This window comes from Gavialis gangeticus, unplaced genomic scaffold, assembly GCF_001723915.1.
Source record: "Gavialis gangeticus isolate Ggan-Ray unplaced genomic scaffold, GavGan_comp1, whole genome shotgun sequence".
Taxonomy (NCBI): Eukaryota; Metazoa; Chordata; order Crocodylia; family Gavialidae; genus Gavialis; species Gavialis gangeticus.
In genome coordinates this window covers 23,193,409-23,208,240 of record NW_017729000.1, presented here as the reverse complement: position 1 = coordinate 23,208,240, position 14,832 = coordinate 23,193,409, and the positions used below count along the sequence as shown (strand labels likewise).

The 14,832-nt window shown below is 44.8% G+C and overlaps 1 protein-coding gene across 3 annotated transcripts in view; it reads left to right on the top strand.

The window, feature by feature from the left end:
- The window catches only part of STK10 (serine/threonine kinase 10), an 87,052-nt gene extending 74,499 nt beyond the window's left edge, over positions 1 to 12,553 (top strand). For all 3 annotated transcript variants that reach the window (XM_019506420.1, XM_019506422.1, XM_019506421.1), the window contains 10 exons: positions 1,421 to 1,551; positions 4,016 to 4,139; positions 5,618 to 5,797; positions 6,160 to 6,252; positions 6,409 to 6,538; positions 6,946 to 7,070; positions 8,499 to 8,687; positions 10,015 to 10,140; positions 10,556 to 10,669; positions 10,785 to 12,553. In XM_019506420.1, the coding sequence (XP_019361965.1) occupies positions 1,421 to 1,551; positions 4,016 to 4,139; positions 5,618 to 5,797; positions 6,160 to 6,252; positions 6,409 to 6,538; positions 6,946 to 7,070; positions 8,499 to 8,687; positions 10,015 to 10,140; positions 10,556 to 10,669; positions 10,785 to 10,925 (1,353 nt within the window). In that variant the 3' untranslated portion in view covers positions 10,926 to 12,553. The remainder of the gene's footprint in view (positions 1 to 1,420; positions 1,552 to 4,015; positions 4,140 to 5,617; positions 5,798 to 6,159; positions 6,253 to 6,408; positions 6,539 to 6,945; positions 7,071 to 8,498; positions 8,688 to 10,014; positions 10,141 to 10,555; positions 10,670 to 10,784) is intronic.
- The last annotated feature ends 2,279 nt before the right edge of the window (positions 12,554 to 14,832 follow it).

Below are 14,832 nucleotides of genomic sequence, written 5' to 3'. Positions count from 1 at the left end.
TTATGTATGCCGAAAGGAGCTAAATTAAGTTTGCACAGGCAGCCTGGCATTTCTTAACTTTTGTACAGTTGTCTTTGCAATATACATGTTAATTCAAGACTACTTAGGTTTTTAAATGCTGGGGAAAGGAGCACTATCTCTCAGTGTTAGCTTGCTGAGTCCTTCTTTAAGTTAAACCAGACTGAGCTGGTCTTATACAAAGGGGTCCACTCAGGCTTTCGCAGCACCCGTTTATATTTGGTGTAAAAACAGCTATAAGTTACACTGCAAAGCTCTCCTGCCCACACAAGCCTCAAGTTCCATGATTCTGACTGGTCCCTTTGTTGCTGAATTTAGCCACCAGCACTTCCTGGGCACGGTAAGCGCTCAGCTTTGCTGGTTCACTGGAATCTCTTGCAACCTCCTCTAATGTTAGAGTAATCCTTGCCAGGAAGGCAAGAGAAGCAACTCCCTACAGTTCGTATCTGCTCTTTTTCCCCCCCCACACTTCAGCTTTTCCTTCTACCTGTAGGGCCAATATCAGAAATGTTGCATGACTTGTCACTTCTTTACCTCACTCTTGCCAAGGAAATTTAATTATGAGGCCCAATCCTCCATGTCTCCCTGCCTAACGGCATGCTCATAATCTCCAGAGGAACAGATGGTAACTAAAGTTGGCAGCATGGCTGCGGGAGAGTGCAAACAGCTTTTGGCACTTGTTCCTACCACTGCTAGTGAAAATGGACCTGGGATTTGCTCGTTAGTTTCATGTTCTCTAAGCAGCTGATGATCAGCAAAGTAATAACAGGAGAAAGAGAGAGGGGCACCACATTCTGGGCCATGGTGGCGTCTCTTGGCTCAGCTCAAAATTTAGATCCTAATTCAGAAGGTGCTCAGCACTCCCTCTGCTCTTGCTTTCTTTACTGTGAGCTGCAGCAGCTGATGGTGAAAGACTGAGAGCTGCTTAAAAGGCAGTATGTTACAAAAATGATGTTCATAGATTCCTAGGTGTGATTCAGAGTTGCCTTGATGTTGTCCATCAGCTTCCTGTATGGCAGGTAGGCAGGTGAGGGTTCCTAGTCAGTGCATTGCTTTTCTTTCATCTCTTTTAAGCATTGCTTTTATTAAGAGGATAACAAACTCATCCTAATGTGACCAGAGCTGATTCTGCTCTCTCAAATGAGAGACCACTGTTTGAACTTGCAGGTGAACTGAGGTAATGCTAGAAACCCACTGATGAGTTCTGGTGGATGCAGTGGTTTTTGTGTACGCTGCTGGAGGGCTGACATTTCCGTCCTTAAAAATGCTAATAGGATGACTTTGAGCATTCTGGCTGCTGTGCTCAGCTGTCAGAAAGGCCCCAGGAACAGCCATCGCTGCCAGTGTGTGATAAGCCTAGAATTGCACTTTATGGCCCATTTTCTCTCCTTCTGAACATCAGGACGCGAGGATGCACAACAAGACGCTGAAGCGGACCCGGAAATTTGTGGTGGATGGAGTGGAAGTGAGTGTCACCACCTCAAAGATCATCAGTGAGGATGAGAAGAAAGATGAAGAAATGCGATTCCTCAGGCAAGTTGGAGGGTGGCCATTGGACAGGTGGGAGGGTCGGCTTAGCCAGTGCGGAGGGCGAGTGATGGAGTGCAGACCCTCTGCCTCTGCACACACCTGGGGGAGACTTTAACGCTCCATTGGGCGACCTCTGTGAAACGTTGGTGCGCTCGCTCTAGCTCACTTTGGGCAACTGTCTCCAAAGCCCGGACCTCCTCCTTAGCCCCCTTGTTGGCAGCACCAGCAGAGGCAGGAGCTCCATGTGATGCACAAATTTAGCTTCTCTCTCCCATAATAAATTCAAAGCTGAGGCTTAGTGGGGGTGCTCCATGGAGGAAGTCCGTTTCACTGCTGGCTTTCTAAGTCTGTCCTGTGGCCAAATTTACTCCTGTTTCTAGAGCTGTCAATCCAACACATCAGCTCAGCTAAAATAACGTAATCAAACCTCAAAAGGAGCTCCTCTTCTGCTATTTTGTCTGCTCAGACTTTAGTCAGCAAAAGGCCATGATGGGCTATAGACTCAGATGATCACTTAGTATTCAGCATGCTCAGCCTCTCTGAAAGTTTTATGATTCCATTATTTTTTTATAGCCTTCAAACCTCTAGGATCTTTAACATGGGCAGAAGAGGCTGTTTCTAACTTCATTATTAGTAGCAGCCACAGTGAAATGAAATGCTCATAAAAATTATTGGGTCTGATTCTTTGTTACAGGCTTCCCATATACTGCTTTAAAGAATGCCCTGAGAATGTAACCTACACAGAGGTTTAGCCATGCCAGTCTGCTCATTCTCCCAAACAAGAAATAAATAGCTGGAGCAAAGTGTTCATTACCTGTTCTCTGAGTATGGACGGACAAAACAATTATACTGAGTTAAGGCAGGAGAGGGGCTTGTCATGTATCACACTGATCCATTGCAACTGTTTCATTTGTCCCTTCTATCCCATGGAAGCTAAACCATGGTAATTTAGTAGTTGTTTCATTAAAGGTAGACTGCCCTGGCTTGGTTTCTGCTTGCTGCTGGGTAGAGTGAACAGTCTAAACAGTTGCAGTGAATCAATTTGATGGGCAGCAAGTGTACCCCCATGCCCTCCAATTTAGCAGAACTGCTTTGTCCAGAGGCTGTGGGAAGCCTAGCATAATTTAGAGCCACCTCAGGGGCTTGTCCCAAGCAGTGCCCTGAACACTGCAGAATAGAAAGGTGACTTTAGGCCACTCTTGCCCCAGGCTCAGAAATGGAGTAATTGAGAATTGGGCCCCTCTTTTACTAACTGGCTCACTCCACCTATGCAACAGATTGATGGGGAAAAGGCTGAAAATCTTCAGCTTTTTGCACCAAAATGTGTTTGAGGAAGGCTGCAATTCAATATGAGCTGACCTAGCAGCTTTACTCATTTTCCTTGCACCTTTTTTTCCACCTGAGGATTTCAGATCAGTTATTTCCTGCTATTTGTTAGAACATGCCAAGGTACTGCTTTCTTTTTTCTAAGGCTGCAGTGAAGAGGAGCTGGCCTTTTGGGCCAATTGACTTAATGGAGCGAGAGTTTGTTTTGATGCAGGAAATTGCTCTGAAGTGGCTTTCCCAGTAGAGCACCAGGTGTCTGCATGCGTGTGTTACACTGAAGCATGAAACATTCAGGCACAGTAGTAAAAGTCCCAGTGCATATTTCACATGTAAAGCTTTGGATTTTTTTTCTTTTTCCTTTTGCAATTTCCAACCAAGCCAGATTGTAACCTTGGAAAGTGAGCATTGATGTGCCTCTGAAACCAGGCCAAGACTGCGTGCTTGTTAGATGCTCTGGTACAAAGGCAGATGACTTGTCCAGAGATGTGTTACAGCTCCTTGATACACAGGCAGACTCTGGGAAGATCTCTTCTTCCTGCCACCAGGTTTTATCATAGAGAAGTAGGGTTGGAAGGGACCTCCATTGGTCCGACCGCCTGCTGGAGGCAGAGTCGTTTCTGGGAGTGAAAGCAGTCCTTGAACTTGAACAGTCGTAGCTCATGCTGAACTCTATTTTAGAGACCAGTTTAAATTAAACCGGACAGGATGTAGCAGGCCTCATCTTTCCTGCTGGCTAGGAGAGGGTTGTGCCTACATTATAATGATGTCATGAGTTTTACCTCGGCACTTTTCAAATGTCCCAAGCAGTATGGTTCCCATTTACTATTTTGCTGGTGAGTAAGTCTCACTAGTACAAACTGACGTTCTGGTACCTGTTAATGTTGTTAACATTTCTCCTTCCTATAAACAGAGAACAGCAATACAGCCCTGGGAGCAATCACTCAGTCTGCATCTACCCTGCTCCTCACGTTCAAAGCAGTAACAGTTGAACATTAGGAGGTGACAGAGTGCTTTCTGTTTCCTGCCCATTCATTGATGCCATTTCTGCTCCCATGTTACTTCACTTACAAATGCTGCCTGCCCTGATGAGGGACCCAACGTTGAATTTTACTTTTTATTTCCTCCTCCTTAAAACCTTTAGGCGCCAGGAATTGCGAGAGCTGCGTCTCCTTCAGAAAGAAGAGCACAGGAGCCAGGCCCAGATAAACAGCAAACACCAACTGCAAATGGAGCAAATGCTGAGGCGCTTTGAGCAAGAAACAACGGTATGTGGGAAGGAGGAAATAAAATACCCTGACTGGTTGGGACTTCTCCCTTCCAGCTCATCAGCAGAGAGTTCAGGAACTCACAACATGTGCTGAATAGCTTGGCTAACCAGCCTGCACCACGTGCCAAACACTTGCTCGCTCCCCAGAAGTAAAACTGGCTGCATTTTCAGGGATATTTTGAGAGGGTGCAACAATCCAGGAGACCCTGGAGGAACCATCCTCCTTAAGGATGCGTCAGAGCCCATTAACACTATTTTCAAAACTTCCCTATATACCTCAAAGGAGCATGCCCTGCTCCAGAAATAAACTGGAGATGCTGGGCCAAACTCCACGTTCCACCCACAGCCAGCTTGTGTGCTATAGTGTCAGAGCAGAGCCAGCTGGTATGTCTCTGGCTATAGATAGAACGAAGGTGAATTGTGGCTTTAGAGGCTTTTTTATAAAGAAATCCCTTTTTAAGAAAACAAGAAAACAAAAAAACCCACCTTTTTGGGACCCAGCAATGAAGTGTCTCCTGTTCCAAGCAGTGTGTAGAGCTGGCAACTCCAGTGTCCTACCTGGAGGGCAAGAGGCATAACTGCATATGTGTTTCTCTTAAATTTTTAAATCTTGCCCTGACCACACAGCATTTGTGGACCGCATAGCATTTGTGGACCCTGCTGTTAGAAGCGGTTATTGCTTGCTAAGATTTGTCCATGTTATGGTGTGATGCGCAAGAAAGGGATGTGCTTCCCCTACAGTTTTTCTGAGGCACTTAGCAATCAACCCACATCCCACAGCTGCCTGCATTCCTGCTGACACTGGCGTTATGCTGATATGGCTCAGAAGTAAGGAGAGGGCAGATATGTGGGTGTCCCCAGGGTGCCTTCTATGTTATTTAAATGTCTTTCACTTGCAAGCCTAAGCTTGTTGAGCAAGACCTCCTATGTTTTGAGCTTCTAGAAGTACTAAACTCTACCCCAGGATGTTAGATACCAGATGTATATCAAGATGTGAAGTTCATCTGCTGATCTGTCAGAGTCCAGAGCTGGCTCAGACTAAGGTGCATTGGCAGGAGTGGACATGAAGTTGGCACAGTACATGTTCACATTAGCTTTGGCTTTGCCCTGTCCATCAGCTTGTGCTTGCATGCACCGAGCCTGTAAATGCAACGGTGAGGCTGCTCTGAGGCCACCTTCCTGTGGCTGCTGTTCAGGTCTCAGCACCTGTGTGAGCAGCCTCACTGCTGCAGTTCTGAGTTTCGGCACATGTGAGCAGGAGCAGGTAGGTAGAATGTGCTTGAAGAGCCCCCTGTTGGCAGTGCCAGGAGCTGCCAAGCTGATGTGCCCTTGGTATTTCATTTTTGTAAACTTCTATCCACTTTTGAAAAAGATGCTCAACTTCTTTCAGGACTTTTTTTTTTCTCTTTAGATTGACCCTTCTCTGGGGTTTTTATTATTTTGACTACGTGTTGCCCCTCCTCCTCCCCAATTTAGGGAAAGAAGAAATTCTTTGATACTGAGTTGGAGAACCTGGAACGTCAGCAGAAGCTACAGATTGAGAAGATGGAGCAAGATCACACCTTACACCGGAGAGAGGAAGCAAAGTGCATCCGCACTGAGCAGGAGCGAGATTATGTCCGATTCCAGGAGCAGCTTAAACAGAAAAAGAAGGAGGTAAAAATGAGAAAGGGACAGGCAAAAACTGGTTTGCTCTAATTTTTAAGGATGCCCTCATCCTTGTCCAAGGGAGTATTATGCAATTAACTGGTTAATTACGCAATAAGTTTAGACTGGCCACAAGTGCAAAGTAATTATCACACCATAAAAATGACTATCAAGCTACAAAAAGAGCCAACCAGCTTCAAAGTTAGAACTTGAAAAAATATAGTAACTTTATAGATGTTTTCCATCTGGCTTGAATTTGAATGGGTTGCAGGGCCCACAGTGAGGCTTTTGCTCTTCTCCTGAGTTCTTGGATTGCTCTGGTGGTCCAGCTCCTGAAGCTCCCAGTGAAAAGATTTTCCCTTTCCTCAAAGGTCAAGAGTGAGGTTGAGAAGCTTCCCCGGCAGCAGCGCAAGGACAGCATGAAGGTGAAGATGGATGAATTTGCTCAAAGCAAGCAAGTCATGGTAAGGCCAGAGAGGATCAAACCACAGTGGAGAGTATATGGGGGAGAGTGTGGCAGCTTGACTCCCTGCCTAAAGGTGCTGCAGGGTTTAATGTAGAAATGTTGTGCATCAAGTAACAGCAGAAAGAGGGCTCATTGTAGGGGTCTTGTCTTCTAGGAACAGGAATTCTTAGCCAAACAGAAGGTGGACCTGGATACAATCATGAAGACTATCACAATGCAGAACCGGAAGGAAATTTCTGACAAGGAGCGCGAGTGCCTGAACAGAAAGCAGCAGCTCATGAGAGGTAAGTAGGATGGGGCAGGGGAGGGAGAATGTGAATACTGACAAAGCTGGGTTTATCCAGCACTCGCTCTTCCCACATAACAGATGCTGACATTGCTGCAAGTTGGCAGGATGGGACTGGGGGTGAGGTGGGCATGGAGCCTTGCCAGAGTCTTCCTCAATGATTAACAATAATAATAGTTAACGCTTTAATCTTCAAAGTGTTTTACAAGTATGAATCAATTAGTCTTCATAATTACAAGAGATGATTCTCTGATGTGGTTTGCCGCGGTGCCTCTTGGAAGGCAGAAGGTGAGAGATCACCTCTTCATCAGCTTTACAGCTCCTGGGTGATGGAATCACTAGAGCTTGCGAAAAGCTGCATGTGCATTAGTAGGTATCCTTTTAATTTTGTCTCCTTTTCCTCAGACCGAGAAGCTTCTCTGTGGGAGCTAGAGGAGCATCACCTGCAGGAGAAACACCAGCTTATCAAGCAGCAGCTAAAAGACCAATACTTCCTCCAAAGGCACGAGCTAGTCCGAAAGCATGAGAAGGTAATAGAGTGCAATCTTCCCAGGTGGTGCCCTCTACTGATCAACAGGGTCTGGAGCTACTGCAGTAGAACCTGTTCTTGGTCTGTCTGGCTGAAAGTGGCTTCATTCCCACTCTCTAAGCAGTGTCCTACTTTCTGGCTTTCAGGCCCCCTTCCATCCCTCCCTCCTGCAAAGCTCTGAGGCAGTTGAACAGTCTTGGAAAGGGAGGGAATTAGTGTCCCATTTCAAGACAGGGAAATAAGGTCACCCTAGCTATAACTGCAGCTGCTTATGAGCTTGCTGTTTTCTTAATATTTTATATCTGTTTTCTAGGCTATGTTATCTCTTGCTTTAATACAGGGGTTGGCAACCCCTGGCATGCATGCCGAACGTGGCACACGAGGCCGTTTTTCTTGGGACACCGCAGCCAGCCCCGGCTCCGGGTAGCTGCTACCAGCGACGGAGACCGGGCTGCTCCCAGCAGGGCTTGCAGCATCCCAGCTGCCTGGCTGGCAGCAGCTCCCCAGAGCCGGGGTAGCTGCTGGCAGCCACAGAGCCCGGGCTGTGGGTCAGGGGCTTTGGGTGGGGGGCAAGGGGCACAAGCAGGGCATCCTGCCATATACTCCTTGCCCTCATTTTATTTTTCTGCCATGCTGGCACTCTAGCACCTTCCAAGGTAGGCATTGTGGTGTTTTTCAGCACTCCAGCCAAAAAACGTTGCCTACCCCTGCTTTAATAGCAGCACTGTGTTCTAATGCAGAAACATTGTCTGATGTGGTGTCAGTTCCAGGGAGGATCAGGGGAATTAAAAGTATACCCAAAATTGCTGCATGAAAGCAAAAAGCTCTTTTGTCATTAACACTGTTAACTTAAAATATTCAGTAAAATGCCTATGACCCAGACTTGCAGATAAAGATCTTAGTAGTTTCATGGTGATGACCTGTTTTAAGTCCCACCCCATACCCAAGGGATGGTAAAAGCACTGTATCTAAAGTTTTTCCTTCCCAAAAATTACTTGGAGCTCAATCTGCTGCAACTGTTCAGCTTCTTACATCTTGCCTCGGATCAGTTGTTGTCTCATTTGTTCTCCTCTTTGTGATAGGAGAGAGGGACGCCCATTAGCACCTAGAGTATGGATAGTCCTGGTCTATTGGGCCTTGTCAAGAATTCTGCAGGGACTGAGTAAAAATGTAACCACAAGCTGATATTCCTCCTCATTTTAACCCCTATCCTTGTCTGCCTTTTTGGTCTATCTAGCAACCACTTGCATTAATCCATTTTGGCCCCTGGGAACTGAGGCTGTTTTTACCTCAGTGAGACTTTCAGGCCTCACACCACCACTAAAAGCCCTTCAGTGTTCTCCATTTGTCTTCACTGTTAAAGTCACTCCTTCTGCCTGACGAGTCTTTTCTCTACTGAACCTGGTTTCTTTCCATTTTATCATTGTAGGAGCAAGAACAAATGCAGCGGTACAACCAGCGAATGATTGAGCAGCTGAAGATTCGGCAGCAGCAGGAGAAAACCCGTCTCCCCAAAATCCAGAGGAGTGAAGGGAAGACCCGTATGGCCATGTTCAAGAAGAGCCTCCACATAAATTCCAGTGGGAGTGCATCAGAACAAAGGGAAAAGATAAAGCAGGTAAGTCTCACTGTCCCAGGTGGTATCCCTGAAAAGATAGAGCCTGTGGAGATGGTCCCATCACTACGAGTGAAGCACTGCACTACCTTGCAGGAGACACTGGAATGCTAAGAGCAGTGGCTCCCAGTCTTTCTGCGTCAGCCTCATTGCCAGGCTTGTGACATCTCCTGGTGTGAGTCTTTGGGTCTTACAACTCCATTTGCAAGCATGACCACTAGTTTGGGACCTATTGTGCTAGAATGAAGTACCATGATCCCACAACAGCAACATCTGGAAAAATTTAAGTTTGCAGCACTGCTGTAATTTAAGAGTTTGTCTATATAGCAACACTCAGGAATATTCACTTAGATTCAAATGTTAAAAAATGGTTTGGTGGATTTAAAGCAGGTTACAAAGGGAAGCAAGGTAAAACATAGATTGATGCCGCTTTAACTCTGAAAAAAGTGTCCACATAGTATTTTAGTTCAGTTTAACTCTTTGTCTTTGCTCACACTCTTAAATCATTCCGATTTTCCTGAATGTAAACAAGTCCCAAAGGAGGAAGCAGTGACATTTGTCATACCTCCAACACCCATGGATCTCTGTGGCAGAGTAGTGCAGGCAGCTGCAGTAAGGGATTTTGAAAAGCTCCCAAGTAACTTGCAGTCAGAACAGACTGCTGCACTAGCACGTGGAATACTGCAGTTCTGGTTATAAGAGGAATGGGGAAGCTGTTTCTCATTTCCTCTTAAAACAAATGACTGTGTTAAGTAGCACTGGGAATGCAAAGTGAAAAAAGTTTCCAAGGTCTGGCATATCTCAATCCCCACCCATCAGGTGCTCACCTCAGGACCAAACCCCAGGCAGAGTGGGTCAGTCAAACTGCTGAAGATGCCTAGTGGACCCAAGCGCTCCATCTGTCTTAAACAGAATAACAACAGCTTGGCAGGACCAACAACTTAATGATTAACTTGATTATTTACCCGGTCACAAGAGCTCTCAGTCATATTAAACAGCATGGGTGTGGGCATGAGATTGATATCCTTGAGACTGGATTGGGGAGTGGCAGCAGCCCTTGTGTTGAGGTCTACAAAGTCTGCTCTAGTATAGAGTTTCATTTTGAAGTAGTTTTTTTCAGTTGGGTGGGGGATCACAGGATCTCTTAATTGAGTGGGATCTGCAGTTTAATTTTTACCAGGCTGTTTTGAATGGGTTTTCTGTGGATATAACGTTTGTATCAGTTTGAGTATTTTAGGACTCCAGCCTTCCTTTGCTCCTTTCTTGGTTAGTCTCTACCAGTCTCTGAACTTGGGGCACTTGGGTTATTGGGGCCTGGTTTCTCTTCCAGTTTGCTCAGCAAGAAGAAAAGAGGCAAAAGGCTGAGCGGCAGCAGCAGCAACAGAAACATGAGATGCAAATGAAGGACATGCAGGCCCAGTGTGAGAGCAATGTACAGGAGCTCCAGCAACTGCAGGTAACTTTGCATCATTGGCTGACCTTACAGACCTGCTATAGGCTGAGGATGGGAGTATCCTCTTCTCCAATGACCTGTGCTACAGGTCTTAGTCACTGTGGTCATATGGAGCAGAAATTTAACTAGAGTTGAAATCACCCATCTGTTCATACTAAGTAGTTCCCTTAGGCATGCAGGAGCGTTACCCCCAAGCTGCCTCAGACTTGGCAATAGTGCTGGGATATCTGAGAAGGAACATGGGTGAGGAAGGCATCTCCATTTCATCTGGAGTCCGTGGTTTAGTGAGTTTCTACATGGACACCAGGATCCAGGAAGAAGGCTTTACAAAGTTTGTTTTTTGAGTGGGAGAGATTTTGTGTCTAGTGTTGTTGCCACCCACAGACTCCTTATGCCATCTTCTGGCTGTTTTATTTAGAATGAGAAATGTCATCTCTTGATGGAACATGAGACCCAGAAGCTGAAGTCCCTGGATGAAAACCACAACCAGCACATGAAGGAATGGCGTGATAGGCTGAGGCCGCGAAAGAAGGTAATATCTCCTGCACCGGTGTCACTGCAGTCTGCTTGACTGGAAGGGGTTGTGTCAATAGCAACAGCATACTTATGAATCCCACTCTTGTGTGTTTTCCTTTTTTTGCATGAAGGCTCTGGAGGATGAGCTGAACCTGAAGAAGCATGAGCAGGAGATGTTCTTCAAAATGAGTGAGGAAGCAGATGGTCAAACCCCTGGATCCCCCAACAAACCTGCCAAATTTGTCCCATTCAGCTCCACTGGGTGCTCATAACATCTGGATCTGGCCAGACAAGCTAGCCGGCAGTCGATGTAACCTCGTTGGCTATAGACAAGCAACCTGAAACTTTTGGGACCTTCTTGCCCACGCTGCAGTGTCTTCTCAGAACAAAGTCCTCCTGTCCTGCTTGTTCTCTCTGAGATCAATATGTCCTCCTGCCACTTGTCTTTCTGTGGGAAAGGCTGGATGGATTCAGAGCATCAGTAGTTTTCCCTGGTGCCAAGCTGGTCCACCTAAAGCTGTATGCCAGGAGACTGTGCCTACCAAATGAGTAAAGGCTGTAGACCAGAGAAGCATTTGGTTATTGAGCACTATTCAAGATGATTAATATTCCTGTTCTTCATGGCTAGCCCTCCTTCCACTCTGTCAGACTAGTGACTGATCCAGTCTTTATCAGCATATAATATTGTCTCATACTGTCCGGGTCTCCTGGATCTGTGAGGCCTGAAAGGGTTCAAAAGCTAACCTACCAAAAAAAAAAATTAATAAAAATATGGGGGGCAAAAGCAAGTCATCTCTGTTTACTGTGGTCTCCATCTTCCTAGGCTGTTAAAACAAGATTCAGCATTTCTTTTTCTCCAGGTTTAAAATGTGAGGGGACTTGGCTAGGCATTTCCTTTATTTGTCTGGTTATTGATGTTAAATGGCACAGCCCTCTCTCTGGGTCCTAGTGACTCTGGCACTCAGCACCCCTCCAGGAGCTTGAAGAACATGTTGATGAGGATTCAAATCCAGGTCTCCCAAAAAGTAGTGTGTGGAGTATCACTGCTAAGTTGCCAAGCCAGCCCAGGCTTTTGTCTGCTAAGAAAGGATGGGGCTGTGCATTGAGAGAATCTGTGGTTTTATTCAGTTCTGCATATTGACACGGTGAAATATTATTGGTGGTAATCATATTCTTTCTGTCTGGTGGTGATTGCTGATATGGCTCTTGGAGGTACATGTATGATGGAGCTTTGGAAAGTGCTGTGCATGTGTGGGACAGGGAGATTACTCAGACTTCTGCAGTGCAAATTGCCTAATATGAAGCTTGGTTTGTAAAGAGTAATACATCTGGCAAAGACCCATGCAGTTTAGCTCCTGAAACTAGTGCTCTGGGAAAGGAATATGCAAGTGACGGTTCCTACTGGCTTGTTGCAAAAGTAATGCCTAAGCTCCTTAAAATTGTTCACAATTTAGCTCAAATTCTTCTCCTGGCTTTGTGCCTCGAGTCCTACAAAACTAGGTTGGCGGTTGTACTTCAGGTTCTGCCTACCTTCTCCCTCCACATGATGCTGTGATGTAGTCAGTCTTTGGTCTGTCCTCACAATATGCATTTTGGCCCCAGTAGGGTCTCTGGTTGTATTCAATTGTAAACATGCTTTGCAGTAATGTATGGCTGGAAGTTAAAATTCCCTAGCTTCTTTATCCTAGCCTAGACACTGTCAATCCACATAAATCACCTGTGTATATGCAGACCGTGGTCAGTCTCGTATTACTGTTCCAATTAGCAGAATAGCACATGAATCCGATGTGTGTGATGCAGCCACCTTTCAGCTTGGAGCTGCTTTGACCTGGCATAGAGAACAGGGAACTTGCTATGTAGCCTCCTTTTCCTTATGTGACTGCCTGGTCACAGAACAGCATGTAGTCACAGTTAGCTGTTTCTTTTTCCATTGGTTTATGGGCTGAATTATCTTTCTGCACATAGATCATACTTTCCAGTTTGGAGAGTCTTATTGGAAATATACCAGCATTTCCATCAAAGTGCTGCTCTGTCACCATCCCATATCTCATGTGGTGTTTCAAGAGACGCATTAACTTTGCAGGGAACTAAGGCGATGGTACCAGCTAGAAGAGATGTATGTTAGTTGTGAATCCTAAATACTTGGAAAGCTGAAAGACCTGGCAGCTTGAAGTTCTTAAGCACCTTTTTAGCAATTTGGAGTAAATTTATTATCTGTTTAAAATTATTTTTAAAATTCTAATTTCCTGAAAATGTTCAGGGATGTGTCCACTTAGCCATTCAGAGTTCCCTCTGAATTAAAGGTATTAATGTTTTATTACTTGGCGCACAGTAGCTCAGACAGGCTTACCTGGGCAGTCAGCCATAGGTAGTGAAAGCTTAACTGATACATCAAATGGAAAAGTAATGCAAACAGAGAGAATGCATAATTGATTGTACTGTCTCAAAATGCTCAAAATGCTCTATGTTGTGAGATCTGGAAGACCTCCTTTTTTTTTTTTTAATAGACCACCTGGGATCTTTTCAATAATAGCTAATTCCCCCATATACGTATTAACTGTCCTGTCTCCATAAGTATTGGCTTCACTTTCATTGAGACATCCTGATGTCATTCTGGGAGCTCATGTGGGAATGAATGAGGGTGGTTGTTCTTCAAATGGAGGGTTGGCTCGAACCTTCAGATAGCGTTAGAAATGAAGTGCTACAGCTTAGAGGCCAATTTTTGTTTCCAGCCCCACTGATGTAAGTCTGAGCAATCACTAATATCAAACTCTGGTCTTTGACTTGTCCTGTGTATTTGCTCTTTGGATCATTGGAAGGATTTTCTCCAATATACTTGCAAGAGATGGTTTCTGGCTTAAATGTTCAGAAATGGGTGGGGGAAGGTGCAATTGTGACCCCAGTAGTCTAGACAGATGCATCTCATAACTGTCAATGTGTAAGGCAGACAGGGAAGTATTCCTAACTAGGGTGCGAGTAGTATTTGTATATTGTGCAGCAGTGAAGATGGGGACAATTTTTGCAGACTTGTTACTTCTCTTAGTAAACCAGTCCCTTATTCATCCAGTTAATCAAATATCTTGCTGGAAACCTGTAATTTAATTGCTGTTTTCTTAACAGGACAACCTTTTTTTGTTTTTTGTTGTGTGCTATTTGTCTGACCCCAACTGGTAAGTTAACAAAAGGGCAGAGGTGATGCCCAAGAGGAGGGCAATAATGCATGCCATGAAAATGTAACGTTTAAAGGAGACTTGGCTTTTTTTTCCTTGTTAAGGCAAGAAAGATCCTTCCCCTCTCCTCCCCTCTCCACTTTTGGAAGTTATTTCCCCTTAAGTAAATAAAAGCAACTTATTTTCACATGGGGATGGGGAGGGAGTCTTTTGTTTTTTTAATTCATCTTTGAATGATTTTTTTTGAAAATATTTTGTAAAATGTCTTTAGTGGCGCAGCCACTAAAATGTAAATAATTATTCTAATAAAGTAACTAAGTGATATACTGGGTATGAATATAATGTTTTGTGTATTCATTGAACTTTGCTTCTTAGTGGCATAGTTTTAGTTTTGGTAATTGTATCCAGAGCAGATAGGTGGGTGGAAAAAGTTCTGATGCCTGTGCTAGGATATTATCCTTGCAAAGCTGGGATAAGCTTGTTCTCTGAGAGGACCAAGTTACACCCAAATGGTTTTTTTGCATCTTTGTGTTGATAGGATCTGTGCAAGTAAAATAGCTCTGCTCTCTTGCAGCTTGCTGTTCCAGCCAGGAGTTCTTTGAAAGTCCTTGTTCCTGTAAAAATAGTTGAAGGGTGACGCTGTTTGGCAGAGAGGGGGAATTACATCTTAAGCAGGACCTTTTATTATGTTTTGAATGCTTCAGTAATAGTGCTTAGCCTTTTTATACACCTTCTGTCCAAGCAGGTCAAACACGTCATATCTGTGTGAATTGCTGTCTTGAAAACTATTAAGTCTCCGAGACGCAGAGGCTAAGTCATTAATCCAAAATCACAAAGCTGGAAATAGAACCTGTGTTGACTGATTCCTAGTCATGTGCCTTTGACCATTGGATGATGCTCACTTTAGCCAGGGAGGACTTGAACCATAGAAACATGTTATACAGTGGTATTAACCTTACTTCATCCCTATTGGAAATACTTTGACTCTGCATCCTTTGCCTTTTTTGTG